The sequence below is a fragment of the Aquarana catesbeiana genome, linkage group LG07, assembly GCF_042186555.1.
Source record: "Aquarana catesbeiana isolate 2022-GZ linkage group LG07, ASM4218655v1, whole genome shotgun sequence".
Taxonomy (NCBI): domain Eukaryota; kingdom Metazoa; phylum Chordata; class Amphibia; order Anura; family Ranidae; genus Aquarana; species Aquarana catesbeiana.
Genome location: NC_133330.1, coordinates 38,944,935 through 38,967,243, shown reverse-complemented (window position 1 = coordinate 38,967,243; position 22,309 = coordinate 38,944,935). Strand labels below are relative to the sequence as shown.

Here is a 22,309-nt window from a genome sequence, read left to right as displayed (position 1 = left end):
TGTTACTGTTAACAACGAGATACTGTTAACTTGTCCATGCAACTCCCATTCTCATAACCTGGCACATCAAGAATTTAAATAGTCAATCATCTAGGGCAAGGTGTCTTTGGAAAAGGCATCCATGACTCCCATATTCTCACCTTACCTGGTACCTGGTATACCTCACCTTGGTATGGAGAACATCTGAACTGCTTCCCTTGTGATGGAGCTGTAGATGGGGCTTAGCAGCCAACCACTAGGCCCCAGCACTGTCACATGACCAGTGAGTAAAATCCCCATTGCCTGGGTTGCGGACACAGCCGATTCCAGCACCAACTGCAGATTAGCAAGAAGCTGTGAGGTAAGGTGAGTATGAGGATGTTGGGAGTATCCTTTCCAAAAGCACCGCCACCTTGCCCTAGATTTTGTTGGAGTGCGGCTATCCGGATCGAAACATTTTTTTTTCATATATCTAGCCCTAGATACTTGGCAAATTCCAATCTTGCTGTGTCAGGTTATGAAACTAGGAGATTGCAATGCTATTGTCAGGAAGGGCATACCAGTAAATGGAATGGTGCATCGAAAAAATGTTGGTGCAGGCCCACACATAGTCACACATATGCGAATACTGTAAGCATGCACAAGAAAATGCGCACATGCCTGTCACTGATTCTAGCACCAAACAGGCTATTTATTGATCTGCTGCACATGACCAGTCTTGTCTACAGCATTCCTGTAAAACTTGCTATTGACCTGGCCTGCCTTGACTACTTCTAATATCTGCCTCTACAGACCATGGCTTGCAATTGGACCACGCTTCTGCTTTCTCCTTCCCTATTCAGTCTCCAGCCTGAATTCCATGGGATTACATTCAATCTGACCGCCAATTATAAACCCGGCGTGTCTGACTCTATTGATCACTGTTTCCACTGGTCATCCACCCTTTACCCAGCCAGTCTCCACTGATCATCTGTCTGTTGCCCAGCCGGTCTTCTCTGATCTTCCCAGACAAAAGATTTCCCAGCGCACCTACCAGCCAGCCTGCAAAACAACCAAATTGGCCCTGTCTAACAATTTATATTAAAAACAGAGGGGTTTTTTGCACACATTTGCAAATATACAGTATGCACAGTGCCCACAATTCCAGAGCCTCCACAGTAGGAGCACATATAAGGATGGATAGATTAAGGGCAGGTATGCCTGGAGGAATCCCACCCCTCCTTAAAGGTACAGGGATGCACGTGATGCCCAGCTAGAGCACAATGGCAGCAAAGGCACCCAGTGCATCCCTGCACCCAATTCATTCAACTGTACAAAAAAGTGGCAACCACCCCAACCTATAACTGGCCTTTTGCAGCAAGGTGCACATGGAAACGCAATACACATCACAAACAGACCAAAGATTTCCCAGCACACTTACCAGCCTCCCTTCAAAACAATGCTAAAGCCTCCATAGTAGGAGTACATATAATAATCTATTCATTCTTATATGTGCTTCTACTATGGAGGCTCTGGAAATTTAGAGTTAGAACCACAGTATATATAAAAGGTCCCATAAGGGTGTGGTAAACGCAAGTATGTAAACATACAGCAGAACCAAATAGATGGTCTCCAGCTACCCCCTTATGGTTTAATCTGCTCCTCGCAGAAATTCATACTATCCCTGAACCAAGAATATAGGCAATAAGGGACATTAAGGTACTTGACCATATATGTGAAAACGGGGCTATCCTTCCCTTTAATACTCTCAATCAGAACTACGAATTAGCCAATCATTACTTCTTTAGATATCTTCAGCTCAGACATGCCTTTTCTTCCCAATTTGGGTCTCAACCAATATTACTCCTCCACTCCAATCTAGAATCCCTACTCCGAGATAACGAGCTGGACATACCCTTATCCACCATATATAAGGCACTACTATCATCAATGCATTTTGGTCTTGAAACTCTACAAGCTAAATGGCGAGTCGATTTTCCTGAGGTAGATACAGAAGGTTGGGAAGATATGTCGAAATACCCTTTTCTTCAACTAGTAGCGGTAAAGGATGGCTTAATTCAGTTTAGAATTCTACATTGGGTATATTTAACTTCGCAACGGCTCAATAAAATGTATTCCGGGGCCTACCCTAGCTGTCGGAAATGTGCTAATCTAGAGGCAGGTTTCTGTCATATGATGTGGTCTTGTCTCAAAGTTCACTCTTTCTGGGAGGAGGTAACGCAGTTCATAACCTCGCTTTTAAAAATTCCAATCCCACAGACTGTATCGGTTTGTTTGCTGGGCCTGGTGGGCACTCTGGCGCACCGCACAGCAACCAAGACCCTCATAAGACTATTGCTCTTTTATGCCCGTAAAGCAATATTACTAACATGGAAACAATCAGAGGCTCCCTCCCTGAATTCTTGGAAATCTCTGATCAATTCTGCAATTCCATTTATTAAAATGACATATCACTCTAGTGGGTGTAATGCTAAATTTAACAAAGTGTGGAAAATATGGCTGGAATTTATCTCCACTAATGCTGCTCAAGAATAGGGGTTATATCTGATGTGCTCTAATTACTCTCTTTCTATACTATGACCAGCTAAGACTCTCACAATATTCCTCTGTTTTAATCCCTCAGAATACTAGGCCTAGTACAAAAATTTCCTCTTGGGACATTTCACTCCTATTGAAGAAGTGCAGTGCATTCTAATTCCATCGCTTTTTCAAATAGAAAGACTGAGCGGTAGAATTTTAGGTTGATCTATTGTATTGTTAGGTAGATAACCTGTTGTTATGTACCTGTTTATAAGTTGTATTTCTCGAGCCGGAGAATGCTCAAAGGTTCTGTATTGTAAATTTCTTACTTCTTTGGAAATACCAATGAAGAGAATTAAAAGAAAAAAAAAAAAAAAAAAGGTCCCTTAGCATGGGCACTGTGGCTTGCGCATATATTTGCAAATGTGTGCAAATAAAACCCTCTGTTTTTAACATAAACTGTTAGATGGGGTCAATCTGGTTGTTTTGCAGGCTGGCTGGTAAGTCTGCTAGGAAATCTTTTGTCTGTTTGTACTGTGCATTACCTTTCCATGTGCACCTTGCTGCAAAGGCCAGTTGTAGGTTGGGGTGGTTGCCACTTTTTTGTACCTCTCTGATCTTCTGCCTGCTGCCCGGCCTGACTCTGCTGACGTTCAGCCTATCAACCCATACCAACTGCTGCCAAGAACTATGAGGCACTCATGCCACCCTTGCACCACCTGTCACTTTCCTGGGATCCCTGAGCGGGAGGTGTAGGAGAGGCCATCCACATCACTTGAGGTTCCTCTACCAGGTACATGACAGCCACTTCCAAAACTGGCCCTTACTGACATTTATACAAAATTCTCACAAAAGGATACAGTCTCCTCCTGGAAACAGAACACGGCCAGTGATCATTTCAGCCAAGATGCATCCAACAGACCAAATGTCCACTGTAAAAAGAGCAAGAGTTGGGTTAGTAAGCCTGAGGGCCTTGTATAGGAAGTGGTTGCCCATAGCAATCAATCAGGCTCTATTCCTTTTTTCTAGTCTACTGACATACATAACACTGTTTTGAAGCTGCCTGCACATGATGTCATCCTTTATGGTCACTATACAGTGTTTGCACTTTCTTCCCATATGTGCATGGATTTCCTTGAGCTGCACCATTTTACACTCAAAACCCATAAAAAATATTTGCAGGTCAATCAGGTTTTGCCCAGATTGAAACGAGAGCATTTGTACGATAGAGACAACAGATTTTAAGCTCATTTGATAGTAAGAACTGGTGTAAATGGTTCATTGCCATCTTGAATGTGGCCCTATATCTTGCCCGTACTGGTATTTCTCAGTTGGCTACTCTGTCAAGTTACACTTTTACCTCAATTTTGCAAAATGCATGGCATTTCTGAAAATCCTAATGAAGTCCCAGTCACCTGTTTGGTTGTAGTGCATCCAATTTAAAATAATTTCTGGCGCTCTGTACCAGCGTGTCACCACGTATCCAGTCATTTCACTCTCCGTTTGGCGAGCCAGCCCGAAATCTAAAATCTAAAAGGCAGAAATTATTCTCATTGCTATACAAAAAAAGCTTCATTAGACATAATTAGATTATAATTATTCTGGTCTACAAGCATGCCCCTAGGCTACTGCTGGGATTTCCATATAATGTACTATTCAATCCAAAGAAATAAATACATTAGAATAATGAACCAGTCTCCTTGTCTCATTTTTTTGTAATGCAGACATTTTTTGGACCGTTTTTGGTTTATTTTCTAACTCACCGCAAAGAGCAGCAAAACTGTATAGATATATCAGTGATAGGTGATTGCTAATTGGGTATTATGGCTCGCTCCATTTTATGGATTGCTCTTTGCTTTGCTGAATAAGTGCTGTAAAACCCTGGAATTGTGTGTCTTTGATGGTATTATAAGTTAACAAATTCTCTTGGATGATTTGTTTTCTTACCAAATTTCATTAAAATCATATTGTGAGAGGCTAAAACCCAAAAGCAAACATTTATTGTATTGCAGCCTACCAATTCTTAGATGGCTACGTTAGTTTAAAATTTCAGGCTTTCTTTCTTCTATTTTCATCTGGTGATCCAGCCAATAAGTCTCTTTTTCAATAGAACAAGCTCTCTTGCAGTTACAGGGATGAGACAAATCATTTAACACTGACAGGGGTCCTTACAATGATCTGATTTTATTTATGTAAAACCTTTATACCAAAAGTAAAAAAAATGTTGCTGTAACTTATTATAAAGTATTAACTGGAGTATGACTTCAATTTGTTAGCGTCTTTAAATTTTCTAGTGCATCTAACACTCCCCTGCCCATCAGTGCAGCTTATTAGTGCCCATCAGTGCCCATCAGCGTAGTCTCATCAGTGCCCATCAGCACAGCCTCATTAGTGCCATCAGCGCAGCCTCATCAGTACCCAACAGCACAGCATCATCAGTGCTCATCAGTGCAGTCTCATCAGTGCCCATCATTGCAGCCTTATCAGTGCCCATCAGCGCAGAGTCATCAGTGCCCATCAGCGCAGTCTCATCAGTGCCCATCAGCGCAGCCTCATCATTGCCCATCAGCGCAGCCTCATCAGTGCCATCAGCGCAGCCTCATTAGTGCCATCAGCGCAGCCTCATCAGTACCCAACAGCACAGCATCATCAGTGCTCATCAGTGCAGTCTCATCAGTGCCCATCAGCGCAGCCTCATCAGTGCCCATCAGCACAGCCTCATCAGTGCCCATCAGCACAACCTCATCAGTGCCCATCAGCGTAGTCTCATCAGTGCCCATCAGTGCAGCCTCATCAGTGCTTATCAGCGCAGCCTCATCAGTGCCCATCATTGCAGCCTTATCAGTGCCCATCAGCGCAGCCTCATCAGTGCCCATCATTGCAGCCTTATCAGTGCCCATCAGCACAGCCTCATCAGTGCCATCAGTGCAGCCTCATCAGTGCCCATCATTGCAGTCTTATCAGTGCCCATCAGCGCAACCTCATCAGTGCCCATCAGCGTAGTCTCATCAGTGCCCATCAGTGCAGCCTCATCAGTGCCCATCAGTGCAGCCTCATTAGTGCCCATCAGCACAGCCTCATCAGTGCCATCAGCGCAGCCTCATCAGTGCCCATCATTGCAGCCTTATCAGTGCCCATCAGTGCCCATCAGCGCAGTCTCATCAGTGCCCATCAGCGCAGCCTCATCAGTGCCCATCAGCGCAGCCTCATCAGTGCCCATCAGCGCAGCCTCATCAGTACCCATCAGCGCAGCCTCATCAGTACCCATCAGCGCAGCCTCATCAGTGCTCATCAGCGCAGTCTTATCAGTGCCCATCAGCGCAGCCTCATCAGTGCCCATCAGTGCAGCCTCATCAGTGCCCATCAGCGCAATCTCATCAGTGCCCATCAGTGCAGCCTCATCAGTGCCCATCAGCGCAGCCTCATCAGTGCCCATCAGCACAGTCTCATCAGTGCCATCAGCGCAGTCTCATCAGTGCCCATCAGCACAGCCTCATCAGTGCCCATCAGTGCCAACTCATCGGTGCCCATCAGTGCAGCCACATCAGTGCCGCCTCTTCAGTGCCCATCAGCACAGACTCATCAGTGCCCATCAGCACAGTCTTATCAGTGCCAATCAGCGCAAGACCTCATCAATGCCCATCAGCACAGCCTCATCAGTGCCCATCAGTGCAGCCTCATTAGCACACATCAGTGAAGAAGAAATATTTCTTATTTGCAAAATTTTGTAACAGAAACTAAGAAAAACTTTCCTTTTTTCAACATTCTTGGTCTTTTTTTATTTATTTAGCAACAATTAAAAACACCAGTGGTTATATACTACCAAAAGAAAGCTTGATCTGTCTAAAAAAAATCCTGAAAAAAAAAAATTAAGTTTTGCATGTGTTGCATGCCTGAGTAACTGTCATTCAAAGTGTGACAGCACTGGAAATTGGCCTGGGCAGGAAGGGGGTGAAAGTGGTTAAATATGCTTGTCCAGATTAAAGCTTACACTGGACCATCTTCCACCCCCATGTGACAGCACTGGGCCAATCATAAAGCACCAGTGCCGTCACATGAGAAGTCGCAGTAAGTTACATGCTCCTACCATAAGTGGTGGGGGAACAAAGAAAGATGGGGAGGGGTCATTCAATTAAACCTGTTACTTTCCCATGCATGGGCAAAGCACAGGTTTGTATTACGTTCCAAAGTCCTTCTCCAGGAACAGCTTTATATATATGTTTTTAACCTATTATTTAATACCCACATTAACACTTATTTATGTTCCTACTTTAGCGGCTCTCTAACCTCCGTTGAACAATTCTGATATGTACAGCAGGGAACTGCAGCTTTGGCTCCCTGCTGTATCCAAATAGTGCCTATGAACGACGCCAGTTATGGTGTAGTACCCCCATGCCCTTCTGCTGGAAGCTTCTTGTATACAGCAGAACACCTTTACTTTCATGGAGGATATCGTTATCATGGTTTTACATCATGTAGACAGAAACAGGAAGCCATGATAAAGATATCCTCAATGAAAGTAAAGGTGTTCTGCTGTATACAAGAAGCTTCCAACGCATGTTTCAATACTCTGTACAACAGGTTATGGGTCCCTGGCAACCAGGCATTGGAGAGGATACTACAAGCCAAGCAGGCACTGGAAAGAATTCTACAGTGAGTCAGTGAGTACTGTATACAAGCTACTGAAAGATGGCAAGCAGTGCAGGTGTGAAGTTTGTAATTGCAAAGCTTAACAATGACAATTACCAGCTGTGGAAGTTTAAACTGGAAGTGTTTCTCAGAAAGAATGACTAGTGGCAAGTGCTGAATACAGACAGACCAACAAACGGAGAGACGGAGGACTGGGACAGGAAGGATAGACAGGCAAAAGCAACCATAAGCTTACTAGTGGAAGATGACCAGCTTATCCACTAAAAAAAACAGAGAAAATGGCCAAAGGTATGTGGACTTCATTACAGAAACTGCATGAGCGTTCAAGTCTAAACAGCAAGCTAAGAAAGTTGTATAAGATGAAACTAGAAGAAGGCCAGCATATGTGTGACCACGAAAAAGCTATACTAGAAATCATAGAGCAGCTACGCACCATTGTAGAGGACATCAAAGCTGTGTTAATTTAGTCGACTAAAACATTTTAGTCGACTAAAATGACTAAAACATTTTAGTCGACTAAGTGAATACTATTTTAGTCTACTAAAATACCACTAAAACTAAAACAATTGAGATGACTAAAATACCACTAAAACTAAAAGCCATTTTAGTCAAAAGACTAAAATAAGACTAAAACTAAAATGCCATATTAGTCAAAAGACTAAGACTAAAACTAAATTGCAATTACTGAAATGTACTGGACATTTAGTCGACTAAATACGACTAAAACAACTGCAGAAGACTAAAATGGGACTAAAACTAAAATGACATTTTAGTCCTAAGACTAAAATTAACACTGCATCAAAGATAACCATATTGTTGCCCTGGCTCCTCTGCAGCCTTCCAGAGACATATACTGCTCTTATTAACGCTTTAGAAACCAGACCCAAGCAGGATCTAACAAACACGGCCAATGGCGCAATCACTAGGAAGGTCGCCAACATTTCCAGGATGGAGAGCTCTTCACAAAGGAGTTGTAATGACAGGACCCCAATGGCAGAGGGTCCAGGAAATTATGGGGTGAGTATACTTGTGATATCATATGATGCCATAATAAGGAAGAAAAACTTCAGTTTATAAACTGGCAAACCCCTTGTTACAAAGTGCAAAATAAAAGAACAAAAACTATTATATTTATCCTTTAAGAACAATGTCAAGCCTAGGACTGATCAGTATTGCGAATACTGGATTTTGAAGTGGGTTGGTCGTTTACCTTAATCTCGTAGTTTTCATTCACACCCAGATTGCTCGGTTTTAAGTCCTGAAATACAGAAAACAAGCATATGATACAATATTCTTAATGAGGGCACAGCATAACTAAGCATTATACAAACATTATGGAATGACCTTATTTTCAAGATTCAGAAATATGTTTTTAATAAATATTATATTTGAATTTAGAAAGTTGAACTAAACCCATCAACTTAAAGTGGAACTAAACCCATTGATTTAATGGTTTCAAAAAACAGTTACATTCTTAGCATGCCGGGAATGCCATCACATTTGCTTGTGCTCTCAACCAAACTGTCAAACCATCAAATGGCTGGTGTCATAACTAATCACATGGCAGGTACATATCAAAAAGAGGCCAAGATGGCAGCTTCCTTGGCTGAAAAGGATAGGAGGGTTTAGTTCCGTTTTAACAGTTTCAAAACACAGTCACATTTGCAGCATGCTGGGAATGCTAACTGTTACATTCGCATGTGCTTTCATCCTAACCGTCAAACTATGAAATGCCTGGTGTCATAACTAATCACATGTGCAGCACCATGGCAGTTGCAGATCAAACAGAAGCCAAGATGGCAGCTTCCTTGGCTGCAGAGGATAGGCCAGTTTAGTTACGCTTTAAAGACCAACTATGGACCCCAAAAAACCCCACTCACTAAAGTGAAACTGAAGGCATTTTATAACAAATTGCAAACAGTCAGGCAGGCTATTTATCACAAAAGATACATGCAGTGATCCTTCTGCAATAGAGCACTTCTACAGTACTTGTCTGCTGGGGTCTTCTGCAGAACTGCTTATGGTCAACGCGTTTCTGCTGCTCAGGTCTTACTCATGACTCATAAGGCCTGAGTGGCAGAAACATGTTGACACTTTTATGGCTGTAATCCTCTGTATGTGTAAATAAAGTACACACTCCGCTGCTGTTTGCATTGTATGGGCGATACATGTCTCGCTTGATCCGATTAGAACGTCAGAAGACTGCAGCAGCTAACAAGAAAAGATACTACAGGACATTTTCCTATGTGCGATGGCCATACTCTGCACATTGCACCAATCAGATTCCCTAATTTGTTCAACACTTTCAGTCAAGGGTTGTCCACTCCTCCATCTTAAATACATGTTGCCAAGACAATGCTAGAAAGTCATTTTGTGGGAGCGTTGGAATGTAAATGAACGTGTAATGAACTTACCCTGTGCACAACACCCGCAGAGTGAATATACTGGAAAAAAATACAAATAAATAATTAAAATATCATCAATAAAATGTGTCTGCTGGTACTTAGCATTTAAGGTCACCTCATTTCAAGCATAATATGGCAATAAGGGGTCTCTTTATAAAACATTTGTTGCATGACTGTCAGAATCATTTGTGCAAGCTGAACGAAATTTCACTGTATGTTCTCTAATAGATGAATTCTTGTATCATCAGCCTCATCTAGTGGCCAAAATGCAGTATAGTTTTCTGAAATACCTCAATGAGAAAATATACTGCATTTTGTCCACTAGATGGAGCTGATGATACAGGAATTAATTTATTAGCAAACGGTGACATTTTGTTCAGCTTGCACAAATGTTTCTGACATTCGCATACCTCCCAGCTGTCCCTGATTTCGAGGGACTGTCCCTGATTTGGAGCAATGTCCCTCATTCCTCCTCATTTGTCCCTCATTTTGATCTGATCTGTATAGATGTATATAAAAATGCACTTTTTATCTATCAAAAAGTGTTTTCCAGAGCTAAACCTTTCATCTGATTTCTAAATTGCTGCATTTGTAAATTCCAAAAGTCAATATAAAGGAATAGTAGTGGTAAAAAAAAGCACTTGTGGGTTTAACCAATCTTGTTTTTTGTACAATTCTCCTTTAAGGGGGTGTGGCAAGGGGTGTGTCCTATGCCTGCATACTTTTGCTTATAGGTGTCTCTCGTTCCCATCTCAAAAAGTTGGGAGATATGCATTCGTTGCACAAATGTTTTATAAATACACCACAAAGTGTATTCTGGGCAAAATAAAAAAGCACATTCAGTACTCCAATAAATGCATTTGTGCATGTTGTCTCCTTATAGGCCTGTGTAGATGGGCTTGAGGTTGTGTCAATGGCATCAGCCTGAGGGCTGGTCCCCATCAGAACCACTGGGCTGCTTTAGGCAGCATTGCCCAATACATTTCCAACGCATAGACAAGACAATTGGCCTTAGGTCCTATTGCTTCAGTTCACACCAACATGCTGCATTGGTGTACGTTGAAAATAAATAGGACATGTTGAATTTTTGGACAAAAAAATTCTGCCACACATAGATTTAAATAGAAGTTTAATTTTCTGTTAAAAGAAAAAAAAATACGTTTAAAAAGGGGAAAAAAAAAGAACTCTTATTAGCATGTGCACGTTATGCTCACCCTAATGTGCGCCCCCCCCGGTGTAAATGAGCCCTTAGATGCCTACAGAATTTATTGATAGCTGCAAGTGATCCCCTTTCTGACCTGCTTTAAAATGGAACTAAAGGCAGCATTATTTACCTCTGCTCCAACAGTTCTGCTAGGTCCCTCGCTGGTATCTTCTCCTGGCTTCCTCCAGGTGCCAGTCTTTGTCAGTCTTGATTGGCTGGTGTGGCATTTGTGGAGTCCTTCACCCCTTCACACTAGCTCCATGACAGAAATGTAAACTGAGCTGTACATGCGTAGCTCAGTGTACATTCTACAGAAGATTACGAACAGGCAGGTCATTTTTTTGCAGAATTTTTGGAATATATATTTAATTATAATCAAAAATGAAATATTAACGATATATAACCAGTATTTTGGGGGAATTTGGTTTTCGAGTAGCCTAAGGCTGCATTCACATTTTTTTGTGTAGTGGAAAAAAACGCTCGAAATTTTGTTGAGTGATTTGCACACAATTCTGCGTATCGCACATAGCACATTTGTAACCCACAAAGAAGCTCATGCACGTTTTTGGGCGACAAGAATAGCCCGTATTTAAAACTCACGTTTTGACGCAATCGGCACGCTATTGCACCGCGCCACGATCAGAATTGCATTGCCTTGGGGTGCCATTAAAGAATAATGCCCTGTACACACGGTTGGACTTTGTTCGGACATTCTGACAACAAAATCCATGGATTTTTTCCGACGGATGTTGGCTCAAACTTGTCTTGCATACACACGGTCAAACAAAGTTGTCGGAAAATCCGATCGTTCTAAACGTGGTGACGTAAAACACGTACGTCGGGACTATAAACGGGGCAGTAGCCAATAGTTTTCGTCTCTTAATTTATTCTGAGCATGCGTGGCACTTTGTGCGTCGGATTTGTGTACACACGATCGGAAATTCCGACAACGGATTTTGTTGTCAGAAAATTTTATATCCTACTCTCAAACTTTGTGTGTTGGAAATTCCTATGGAAAATGTGTGATGGAGCCCACACACGGTCGGAATTTCCATCGGAAAATCCTATCGTGTGTATAGAGCATAAGTGTAATGAAGCCTTATGCCCCGTACACACGATTGGACTTTCCGCCAACAAAACCGTGGATTTTTTCCGAAGGATGTTGACTCAAACTTGCTTCCGGCTCGTACTTGATTCCGAGTGTCCATGGGCTTTTGTGCAACAGACTTGTGTACACACGATCGGAAAGTCCAACAACAAAGTTTTGTTGGTGGAAAATTTGAGAACCTGCTAGCCAACATTTGTTGGCGGAAAGTCCGATGGAGCATACACACGGTCGGACTTTCAGCCAACAAGCTCACATACGGCATTTCCCGTTGGAAAGTCTGATCGTGTGTACGCGGCATTAGACTTGTGCAGGAGTACAAAAGTCATCTGAAGCAAAGAAAAACCCATCAACACAGGCCCTAAAAATGCTGCAAGTACAGAAAAAACCCATTGATGTGGATGCACAATATATACTGTATGTAAAAAAGCTGCATAAATTGTCGGCGATATATTAATAGCTGTAACAGTAATAAATGATGCAAAAAGGCATTCAGCTCTAACTTCCTGTTTGCGCTGACAACACTGCACCACTGATACACTGAGATCCCAAGTAGTGTTGTCAGTCCTCCCTAATTCTATTCTGCTGGACTACAGAACAGCTCCCCCTCTGACCATCGGGAGGAGATGTTTTCTAGTGTTTGCTAAGCTGGCCCTAGTTTGTATGTGATTGTGTGTACGCGATAAGGATATTAGATTGTAAATGCATTTGGAGAACGGTTCTACATACTTGGCTGTCTGGGCTATATAAATATGAGAAATATAAAATATTACACAGAGGGTCTGGCTGGTTACATGAACAGGAGCACTTTGTGAGGCCTGCTGACAGCCGTGATGAATGTCCCCGGCATTGGAGGATCAGATAAGCACAGCTAGATTGGGGTGGAATGTACAGTGATCCCGGCATTCCTCTCTGATACGGCCCATTTATTGAGTAGGAGGCAACTGTAAACATACAGGAGCAAGATTGATATTATTTCTGTCTCTACTCCCTCCAAGCAATAAATATCTCCGAGGAATGTGCTTCCTACTGGCACAGGGGTGTTAGACCTTATGATAAACGCATTTATTGATTTCCTTACTGGAGAAAACAGGATCACCTACTGCGGCATAAAAATGCTTTTTAAAGTTTAAACCTTTTTTTTTCTATCCTAAGCTCCATGTTCTATAGCAAGCTGTATAAATGATGGTACATTCTCATTTAGTAAGTGAAAATATAGCCGCGAAATAGCATTGATGAGATGCAGAGCCCAGAAAACCTTACGAGGTATGTATGCTATTTGGCCAATGCCCATTGCACCTATATTATAAGGCTATTAAGATTAAGTAACACTTAAAGTGGTTGTAGACTCTGTTACAGCACTTGTACCTGCAGGTAAGCCTATAATAAGGCTCACCTGTAGGTACTGTGAATATCTCCTAAACCTGCACGGTTTACGAGATATTTACCATATACGCTTGCGCCGACGTCATCGCCGCATGCGCACTGAAGGAACCCAGAACAGCCAGCAGCCTATTGATGACATCACACCAAAAAATGGTGGTGCGGGACCAAGCGCTGCCAGAAGAGAAGAGGGTCTTAGCTGGACATTGCTGTAACCGCTGGGTGGGTAAGTATCTGAAATGTGCAGAACTCACCACCAGGTAAGTAGGAGCTTTTTTTTTTCTTTTTAAATGGGGGGGGGGGGGATATTGGCTTTAGCGACCCTGTGCTGCGTACACACGAGTGGTCTTTCCGGCATACTAGGTCCGACGGTCTTTCCGACGGACCTTCTGACTAGGTCCGACGGACTTTCCGAACCAACGGACTTGGCCACACACGATAGGACTAAGTCCGTTCATAAGTCCGTTTGGTTTGAACGTGATGACGTAAACGGGAAGGAAGTTCAATAGCCAGTAGCCAATAGCTTCCATTGCGTCATATTTGGTCCATTGGACCAGCACACAGATGAACAGTTTTCCCAATTTTAGTCCGTCGGACTTTGAGTCCGTCGGACAGATTTGAAACACGTTCTATTTCTAGGTCAGTCGGATTTTTATTCCGAAAAGCTACCGGACTAGCCCACACACTATTGGATTGTCCGCCGGAAAGTCCGTTCATGTGTACACGGCATTACTTTGTTTTTCTGCTTTCCTGTAACATCCTATGTGAGCTCCCGAAACTCTCGTTTTTACTCTCACATGTGCTCTGCTTTGTGAACATTACACATCCCATAGTCCAGGGGTCTCCAAACTTTCTAAACAAAGGGCCAGTTTACTGTCCTTCAGACTTTAGGGGGGCTGGACTAGAGCCAGTAGGAGTAGAAAATGTCCCGGTGTCCAGTGGACGTAAATAGTGCCCCATCGTTGGTAGTTGTCAGTGGTGTGCTGCTAGCCCCACACGGGGGGGGGGGGGGGGGGGGTGGTGTGATGTCAGCGACACACTATCTGTATTGCTGGGCTACTTGCCCCATCTGTAATGCTGGGCTATGTACACTATCTGTATTGCTGGGCTGTATACACTGTCTGTATTGCTGGGCTATATACCCTATCTGTAATGCTGAGCTATATACCCTGATCTGTGAGGCTGATCTTTATACTCTGTCCTGTGATGCTGAGCTGTATACTCCTGACACTATGGCAGTTATTTACGAAAGGCAAATCCACTTTGCACTACAAGTGCAAACTACAAGTGCAAAGTGCACTTGAAATTGCACTGAAAGTGCACATGGAAGTGCAGTCGCTGTAAATCTGAGGGGTAGATCTGAAATGAGGGGAAGCTCTGCTGATTTTATTAACAAATCATGTGCAAGCTAAAATGCTGTTTTTTATTCTCCTTGCATGTCCCCCTCGGATCTACAGCGACTGCACTTCCAAGTGCACTTTCAGTGCAATTTCAAGTGGATTTGCCTTTAGTAAATAACCTCCTATGGGTGGAAGCAAGTGGAATACAGGGGACGGAGTGGGTGGATTCTATAAGGAGTGGGGTTTATGAGATGTGGGAGGGGTCAAAAAGGGAGGGCGGGGTCTGGCACCCCCATCCTAAAACGTCACCAGCCACCACTGCCTGGAACCTTGGTTGAGACTGGCTGACTTATATCAATAAAGCATGCTATCGCTTCAGGTTGGCTTAGGCCTATGTGCCGCAGTCAGGTGCTCCTACAGCTGGTCACTGGCAATCTCTATTACAGAGAAGATGGATAACAGTACACGCACATATACCAAAGTGGATTATTAATTGATCCACAAAATCAAATACATAGGAGATGAGTAGAGACTTCTAACGTGTTTTGTGCACACAAGTGCTTAGTCATAGAAGGCCATTCTTACTCATTCTATGACTAAGCTCCTGTGTACATGAAACATGTTAGAAGTCTCATCTTCTGTGTATTTGATTTTATGGATCAATAAAGGGCTGCTTTGACACACATGATATAAAAAAGAAACTGCGCTGGCCCAAAAATAAAATTGTGTAGATATTATAACGAGTAGCGGCTAGCACACAGACAAACCAAGTCACAACAGATATATATAAAATAAGTGCAGCGCTAAACTATAACCATAAATCATATAAATGCCAAAAAAAATAACACATGTGAAATTGTGCGTGATATGGTAACTAACAATGAAGTGAATCAACACACATGATATAGTAACTAGTAATGAAGTGAATCACCACAAAGATTACTGAAGTAAGTATAAATATCTGTAATGTCATATGCTAAACTCTGTAACCAGAGTCCATAAATAAAGATGAAAGCAGTTTTCTCGAACAGTGGGAGTTCTTAGACACAGGGTGTTGACTTGAACCTGAACTGCCCCAGTTGAAGGCTTTTCAGTCGAAACACGTAGGGCGTTTGCTTCCCACGTTGCCATTATTTTATTCAGTGATCACTTTTTTATCTTATCTTTTTATCAACTCAATATTGAACCCTACAGACTAAGACTGGGATGCCATTAAAAGTTCATAGGCGTGTAAAGGCAGGCGTCACAATACTTTTGACAATATAGTATATAATTGAAGGTCAGGAAGGGTATTACGCAATTTATATTTTGGAAACATCAGCTTGTTCTGACACTCTGATCTTGATAACAGCAAGTGAAGGGACCGCCATGAAACTTCCTGGGTGAACACTCTGCTATTAATCATTTCTCATAGGAAATACACCAAAATAATCCTTTGAGATTCGGCTTCCTTTATTATTATTATTACACGGCTTCTTCCGATTGATTTTCAGCAGTCTTGCAGTGCAGGGGTGTTCATAAATTTACTGCGCGGGAACAAATCGATGAATGTTCGGCCATAATTCTTCCTCTCCGCATAGGACCGAAAAGTTTACTCCTGAGAACTCTGCTATGGGGGAATGACTTGTTTGTTTAAACAGGTCTTCTCATAAATGAGGACATTAAACATATTTCTTCATACTAGTGACAACGCCGAGCCATAGGCCGCCATTTATTTATTGTAGGTTTGTACGCAACGCATGTCACTGCAGTCATATCACCGCAGTCCTCAGCTGCCAATTGGAAACAGATAGAAGACAGACATAAGCATAGCTCCCAACTGTCCCTGATTTGGAGCAATGTCCCTCTGTCCCTCTGTTCCTCATTCCTCCTCATTTGTCCCCAATTTTGGTCTGATCTATATGGTTGTATATAAAATGCACTTTTTATCTATCAAAAAGTGTTTCTCAGCGCTAAACCTTTCATCTGACTTCTTAATTGCTGCATTTGTAAATTCCAAAAGCCAATATAAAGGAACAGTAGTGGTAAAAAAGTACTTGTGTGTTTTTTTGGTACAATTCTCCTTTAAGAGGGCGTGACAAGGGGTGTGTCCTATTCCTGCATACTTTTGCTGATAGGTGTCCCTCATTCCCATCTCAAAAAGTTGGGAGGCATGCATAAGTAACCATATAAAGGAGCTCTCTGCAACTGCATGTATAGTGAAGCTGTCTGTGCCAGGAGGCGTGACCACGAAGAGGGAGGAGCTAGAGGAGACCTGCTGCAGACACCCTGGAGCCAGATTATAGTGAACATGAGTGCAGCCCCCCTGTAACCTGGATAGGAGGAGCAGTGGGAGTGGCTGCATATAGAAGAATCATTCTCTCCATCTTCCTCCTGCAGTCTTTGAATGCCTGCAAAAGGTAGAGGAGAAGCAGGCCACCCCCACTGCTCCTCCTAACCTGCTTATTTCTGCTGCCCCTCCTGTGCTCTCTGCCCCACCCATCATCTTTGCCCCCTCATGCTCTCCACCTCCCCTTGGCTCTCGGCTCTCAGCCTCCCCGTGCTCCCCACCATACTCTTTGCCCCCCTTGCTCTCTGGTGCCCCCATGTGCTCTCCACATCCCCCCCCATGCGCTCCGCTGCCCCGCTGTGCTCTCCACCTCCCCCCATGCTCTCCGCTGCCCCCCTGTGCTCTCCACCTCCCCTCTGGCTCTCAGGCTTCCCCCCTGTGCTCTCCAGCTTCCTCCATGCTCTCCGCTGCCCCTCTGTGCTCTCCACACCCCCCCAATGCTCTCCACCTCCCCCATGCTCTCTGCTGCCCCCCTGTGCTCTCCACATCCCCCACGCTCTCTGCTGCCCCCCTGTGCTCTCCAAATCCCCCACCCCATGCTCTCCACCTCCCCCCTGCTCTCCCCCAGAGTGCTCTCCAGCCCCCCAGTGCTCTTCACTCCCCCAGTGCTCTCCAGCCCCCCCAGTGTTGTCCGCCTCCCCCTGTGCTCTCCTGCCTCTCTGTGCTCTTCGCTGCCTCCCCCTTGTACTCTCCACCCTCCCTGTGCTCTCCACCCCACCCTATGTTTTTGCTTCCCTCTGTGCTCTCCAACCCCCCACCTCCTGTGCTCTCCGACCCCCCCTGTACTCTCCTCTCCCTCCCTGTGTTCACTGCCTCTCTCCTGTGCTCTTGCCCCACCCCATGTTCTCAAGGTTCCTTCCTGTGCTCTCCACCCCCCCTTCATGCTCTTTCCCAGTCCCCCTCGCCCCCCCTTGCACCTCTGCTGGGTACCCCCCTCTCCCGGGCGATCCATCAGGGTGGAGAGTGGGGAAGGGGCCGGTTAACATGTCATGGGCTGCTCAGTCCAAAATGCCCAGGCCTATTTTTTGTCCCAGTCCGGGCCTGGCACTAAGGCTACTTTCACACTGAGGCACTTTTCAGCCATTTTAGCGCTAAAAAAAAAAATCGCCCATAAAGCGCCTGTAAAGTGCCTCTCAAGCCACCCCAGTGTGAAAGCCTGAGTGCTTTCACACTGGGGCGGTGCGCTTGCAAGACCGAAAAAAAAAGTCCTGCAAGCAGCATCTTTGGGGCGGTGCGGGAGCGCTGTATACACTGCCCTTCCACTGCCCCTGCCATTGAAATCAATAGGCAGTGCTGCCGAGGCACCTGCAAAGCGCTTTGGCCCTTTGCGGGCACTTTTAACCCTTTATTTTGGCCGCTAGCGGGGGGTTAAAAGCACCCCGCTATCGGCCGAAAAGCGCCACTATAACAGCGGTAAAACACCGCTTTACCACTAACACCCCACCGCCCCAGTGTGAAAGTAGCCTAATGCTGGCCATACACTATATGAAAAATCGGCCGAACCCATTTAAAAAAAATGGACATTCGACCGTGAGAGAAAACGATAGTGCCATCATGTAATGACCGATAAATCGTTCAGTGGACATAAATGAATCCATGTTTTTTTTTTTTGTTTTTTTTTACATATACCTAGTGCAAACAGTTCAGACTGGAAACACATTAACCTTTTCAATTTATCGTTCTTTCGTTCGTCAGAAAATTTCCAAACTTGTCCTTCGTTTTTTCGGCTCAAAAAGAAGTGATTTCAGAACAGCAGGGAAGCCGGTACAACTGTGCAAGACTGAAGGGGAAGTATGTGCCGTAGACATCGGGCGCAGGCGCACTGAGCGTGCCTTTTCTAACGGCGATCATGCCGTTAGTGGCGGCACCAGCGCGCATGCGCGGGAGTGACGTCATCGCGGCTCCGGCCAGTCACAGCGCCGGAGCGGCTATACCTGGAAGTCACTCCGGGATAGATGGTGCCGTCAGAGGAGGCGAACGAGGGCCGATGCGGGGGCTTCCATCTCAGGTAAGTAATTTATAATGAGCTAGTATGCTATGCATACTAGCTCATTATGCCTTTGTCTTGCAGGGTGTATTTTTTTTTTTTTTTTTTTCTTTTTCAGAGGCTTTACTTCCTCTTTAAATATCCGCTCTGGTCTGATATTTGTTATTATTTGTATTTTCGATCAGTCGTTTCATAAGGTGAATGCAGAGTGCAGACCGTACCTGGCAGACTGACTCACATTTACCCTTCCACCGGGCACATTCCTCCGGCTCCTATAAATGCAGATTATAAACGTAGTTTTATTTTTCCAGGACATGTTTTGTGGCGGGCGGACGGACGGGCGGCGAGGTGTCTGAACACGTAGATGGAATGTTTGCTGAGTATTTTATTGTCTGGAGCTGCTGATAAGATGGGCTGACAAGCGGAGGGTGACATTAATAAAGGGGGAGGGGCTGTCAGCGATCACAGGGGTCTGTTCTGTGCCCCCCCAGTCCTGGGATGTTTCCTTCTCCTCCATTGTCCCCTGACAATATCTAAGTTATGTTCTCATACAAAAGCCTGACCCCAATGTACTAAGATCAACATCTGTTTATTGGATAATTGTGCATTTTCTGTGGGAATTCCTTAAAGTTGACCTCCAGTCCTCCCTCCAGTCTTGCACAGTTCTACAGACTCCTCTCCTGTACTAAAATGGCTTACTCTGATATCACTGCACACTGTGAGCTTCTCACAATATGCATTAGAAGCTGCAGCAGGTCATATAGAGCCTGCCTCATTTTTTTGGATGAAGGACGTCCAACATCATCTAGGTCAGGCATCACTGAATGGCGGACGGCGGTCTGCTTTACGTATACATTGTACATTCACATCAGTCCCTGTCCTCAAGGAGCTTACAATCCAAGGTCCCTAACACACATTTATACATTCATATACTAGGGCCAATTTAAACAGGATCTGATTAACCTACCAGCATGTCTTTGGAGTGTGGGAGGAACCGGAGTACCCGGAGGAAACCCATGGAGGCACAGGGAGGACATGCAAACTCCAAGCAGATGGTGTCATGGTCGGGATTTGATAGGGGGATACTGTAACATAAAGAAGGGATGTCATGTAGAGGGGTAGCTTGATATGTAAAGTGTGTGTGTGTGGGGGGGGCTGCATTGTAAAGGCTGCAGACGGCAATATAACGCGGGGTGGTATTGTAAAGGGGAGGCTTTAATGTAAAGAGGAAAACTGTAATGTAAAGGGGGGACTGAGATGTTAGGTGGGCTGTGATATAAAGGGGAGCACTGTGATGCAAATGGGGGGTCTGTGATGTAAAAAAGAGGACTGCAATATAAGGGGGGGGGACTGTGATGTAAATGGGGGGCTGTGATGTAAAAAAGAGGACTGCAATATAAGGGGGGGGGACTGTGATGTAAATGGGGGGCTGTGATGTAAAAAAGAGGACTGCAATATAAGGGGGGGGGGACTGTGATGTAAATGGGGGGCTGTGATGTAAAAAAGAGGACTGCAATATAAGGGGGGGGGACTGTGATGTAAATGGGGGGCTGTGATGTAAAAAAGAGGACTGCAATATAAGGGGGGGGGGGGGACTGTGATGTAAAAGGTGGATTGTAAAATGGAGGACCATAATGTAAAGAAGAGCACTCTGATGTAAAGGGGGGGACCCTGATGTAAAGATGGGCCACTATGAAGTAAAGAGGGACTGTGATGTAAATGGGGGATGTTGATGCGAAGGGGAGGACTGATGACACTGATGTAAAGAGGGGACTGTGATGTGAAGAGGGAACGAGTACTCTGATATAAAATGGGGGTTTGTGTTGTGAAGGATATGAGTCGCACAACAAATATACGATTCGGACCTCTGCTGGAAGACAGTTTTACTGATTGGATAATATTATATTTTTTTTATAATGTTATATTATACATTTATAAATATAATAAAATATTAATAAAGGTAAAAATTATTAGCATGATGATCAAGGGGGAGATGAGGAACCTGATTATTCAAAATATAAAACGGATTAAGCGTCATCTTTAAAGCCCACTTTTAAAGCAACTCCCACCAGTCATGATATCCCTTAGACATTGCCGAAAAATGTATTTGTTTTCGTTTCATTTGTTTTTTGGGGGTTTTTTTGTTTGTTTTTCGGGTCATTCGTTATGATCAAAAATTCGTAAATTCGTCAAAATTTTGAGAAAATCCAAAAATAGGAAAGAAAATCTGAAAATTCGAAATAATAGCTAACTAACTAATAATAACTCGAAAATTCGGTAACTCGAAAATTCGTCAATTCGGAATTTCGAAAATTTTAAAATCTAAAAATTTGAAAACCCGAAAATAAGAATGAAAATCCGAAAATTCAAAAGAACGAAAATCTGAAAAACTGAAAATTCGAAATAATAACTAACTAACTAATAATAATTACTATTACTAACTATTAAATTATAGGTATTAGAATTTCCTTTCAAATTTGGCTTAGTCAACGTAACAAATAGGAATTTATCCAAAGTTACAAATTATCTGAAATAATGAATGCCGCATCTAAACAAATGGAACAGAACAAATGAATAATAAATAATTATATTAATAATAAAACTTTTTTTATTATTATTATTATTATTAATTATTATTAATTTGTTAAGTTCCATTCGTTTAGAAACGGCATTAGTTATTTTGGATAATTCGTAACTTAAAGTGGAGTTTCACTTAAAAAAAAAAAATTAAAAGTCAGCAGCTACAAATACTGCAGCTGCTGACTTTTAATAATCGGACACTTACCTGTCCCAGGGTCCAGCGATGCAGGCGTACGAAGCCCCGCTCGTCTTCCCCTCCTCTCTGCGGCGCCGGCATTGTTACTGTGGGCATGCACTGCGCATGGGTGAGCTGCGCGGCACGCTGTGACTGGCTGGGCAATCATCTGGGACCTGTGACGTGTCCCAGATGATTGCCGAGAGGGAGAGGTGATCTGACTTCTGGCTCCACAGGGCCCCGGGAGGAAGTGGGAGCTGGAACCCTAATTTTTGAGGATTTCCGCTCCCCCCCAAACAAATGACATGCCAAATGTAGCATATCAGGGGATGTCACCTTCGTTAAAGCGGAAGTTAAATTTTTGGGTGGAACTCCTCTTTAAGGATAAATTCGTATTCGTTACTTTAACTAACAGATAATATAGTTAGTAATAGTTAAGTTATTATTAGTTAGTTATTATTTCAGATTTTTGAATTTTCAGATTTTCAAATTTTCGATTTTTGAAATTTTGAATTTCCGGATTTTCAGGTTTTGAATTTCCGAGGTTTTGAATTGTCGAACTTCAAATTTCCAGATTTTCGAACTTCAAATTTCCAGATTTTCGAACTTCAAATTTCCAGATTTTCGAACTTCAAATTTCCAGATTTTCGAA

General features: G+C 43.5%; 1 protein-coding gene across 1 annotated transcript in view; it reads right to left on the bottom strand.

Moving 5' to 3' along the window:
* Nucleotides 1-22,309, bottom strand: part of LOC141102953 (mitogen-activated protein kinase 14-like) — a 54,034-nt gene that overhangs the window by 15,802 nt on the left and 15,923 nt on the right. Inside the window, exons 5-8 of the mRNA XM_073592013.1 lie at nucleotides 9,564-9,593; nucleotides 8,360-8,407; nucleotides 3,915-4,029; nucleotides 3,360-3,431 (exon numbers count right to left, since the gene is read on the bottom strand). Of these exons, the coding sequence (XP_073448114.1) occupies nucleotides 3,360-3,431; nucleotides 3,915-4,029; nucleotides 8,360-8,407; nucleotides 9,564-9,593 (265 nt within the window). The remainder of the gene's footprint in view (nucleotides 1-3,359; nucleotides 3,432-3,914; nucleotides 4,030-8,359; nucleotides 8,408-9,563; nucleotides 9,594-22,309) is intronic.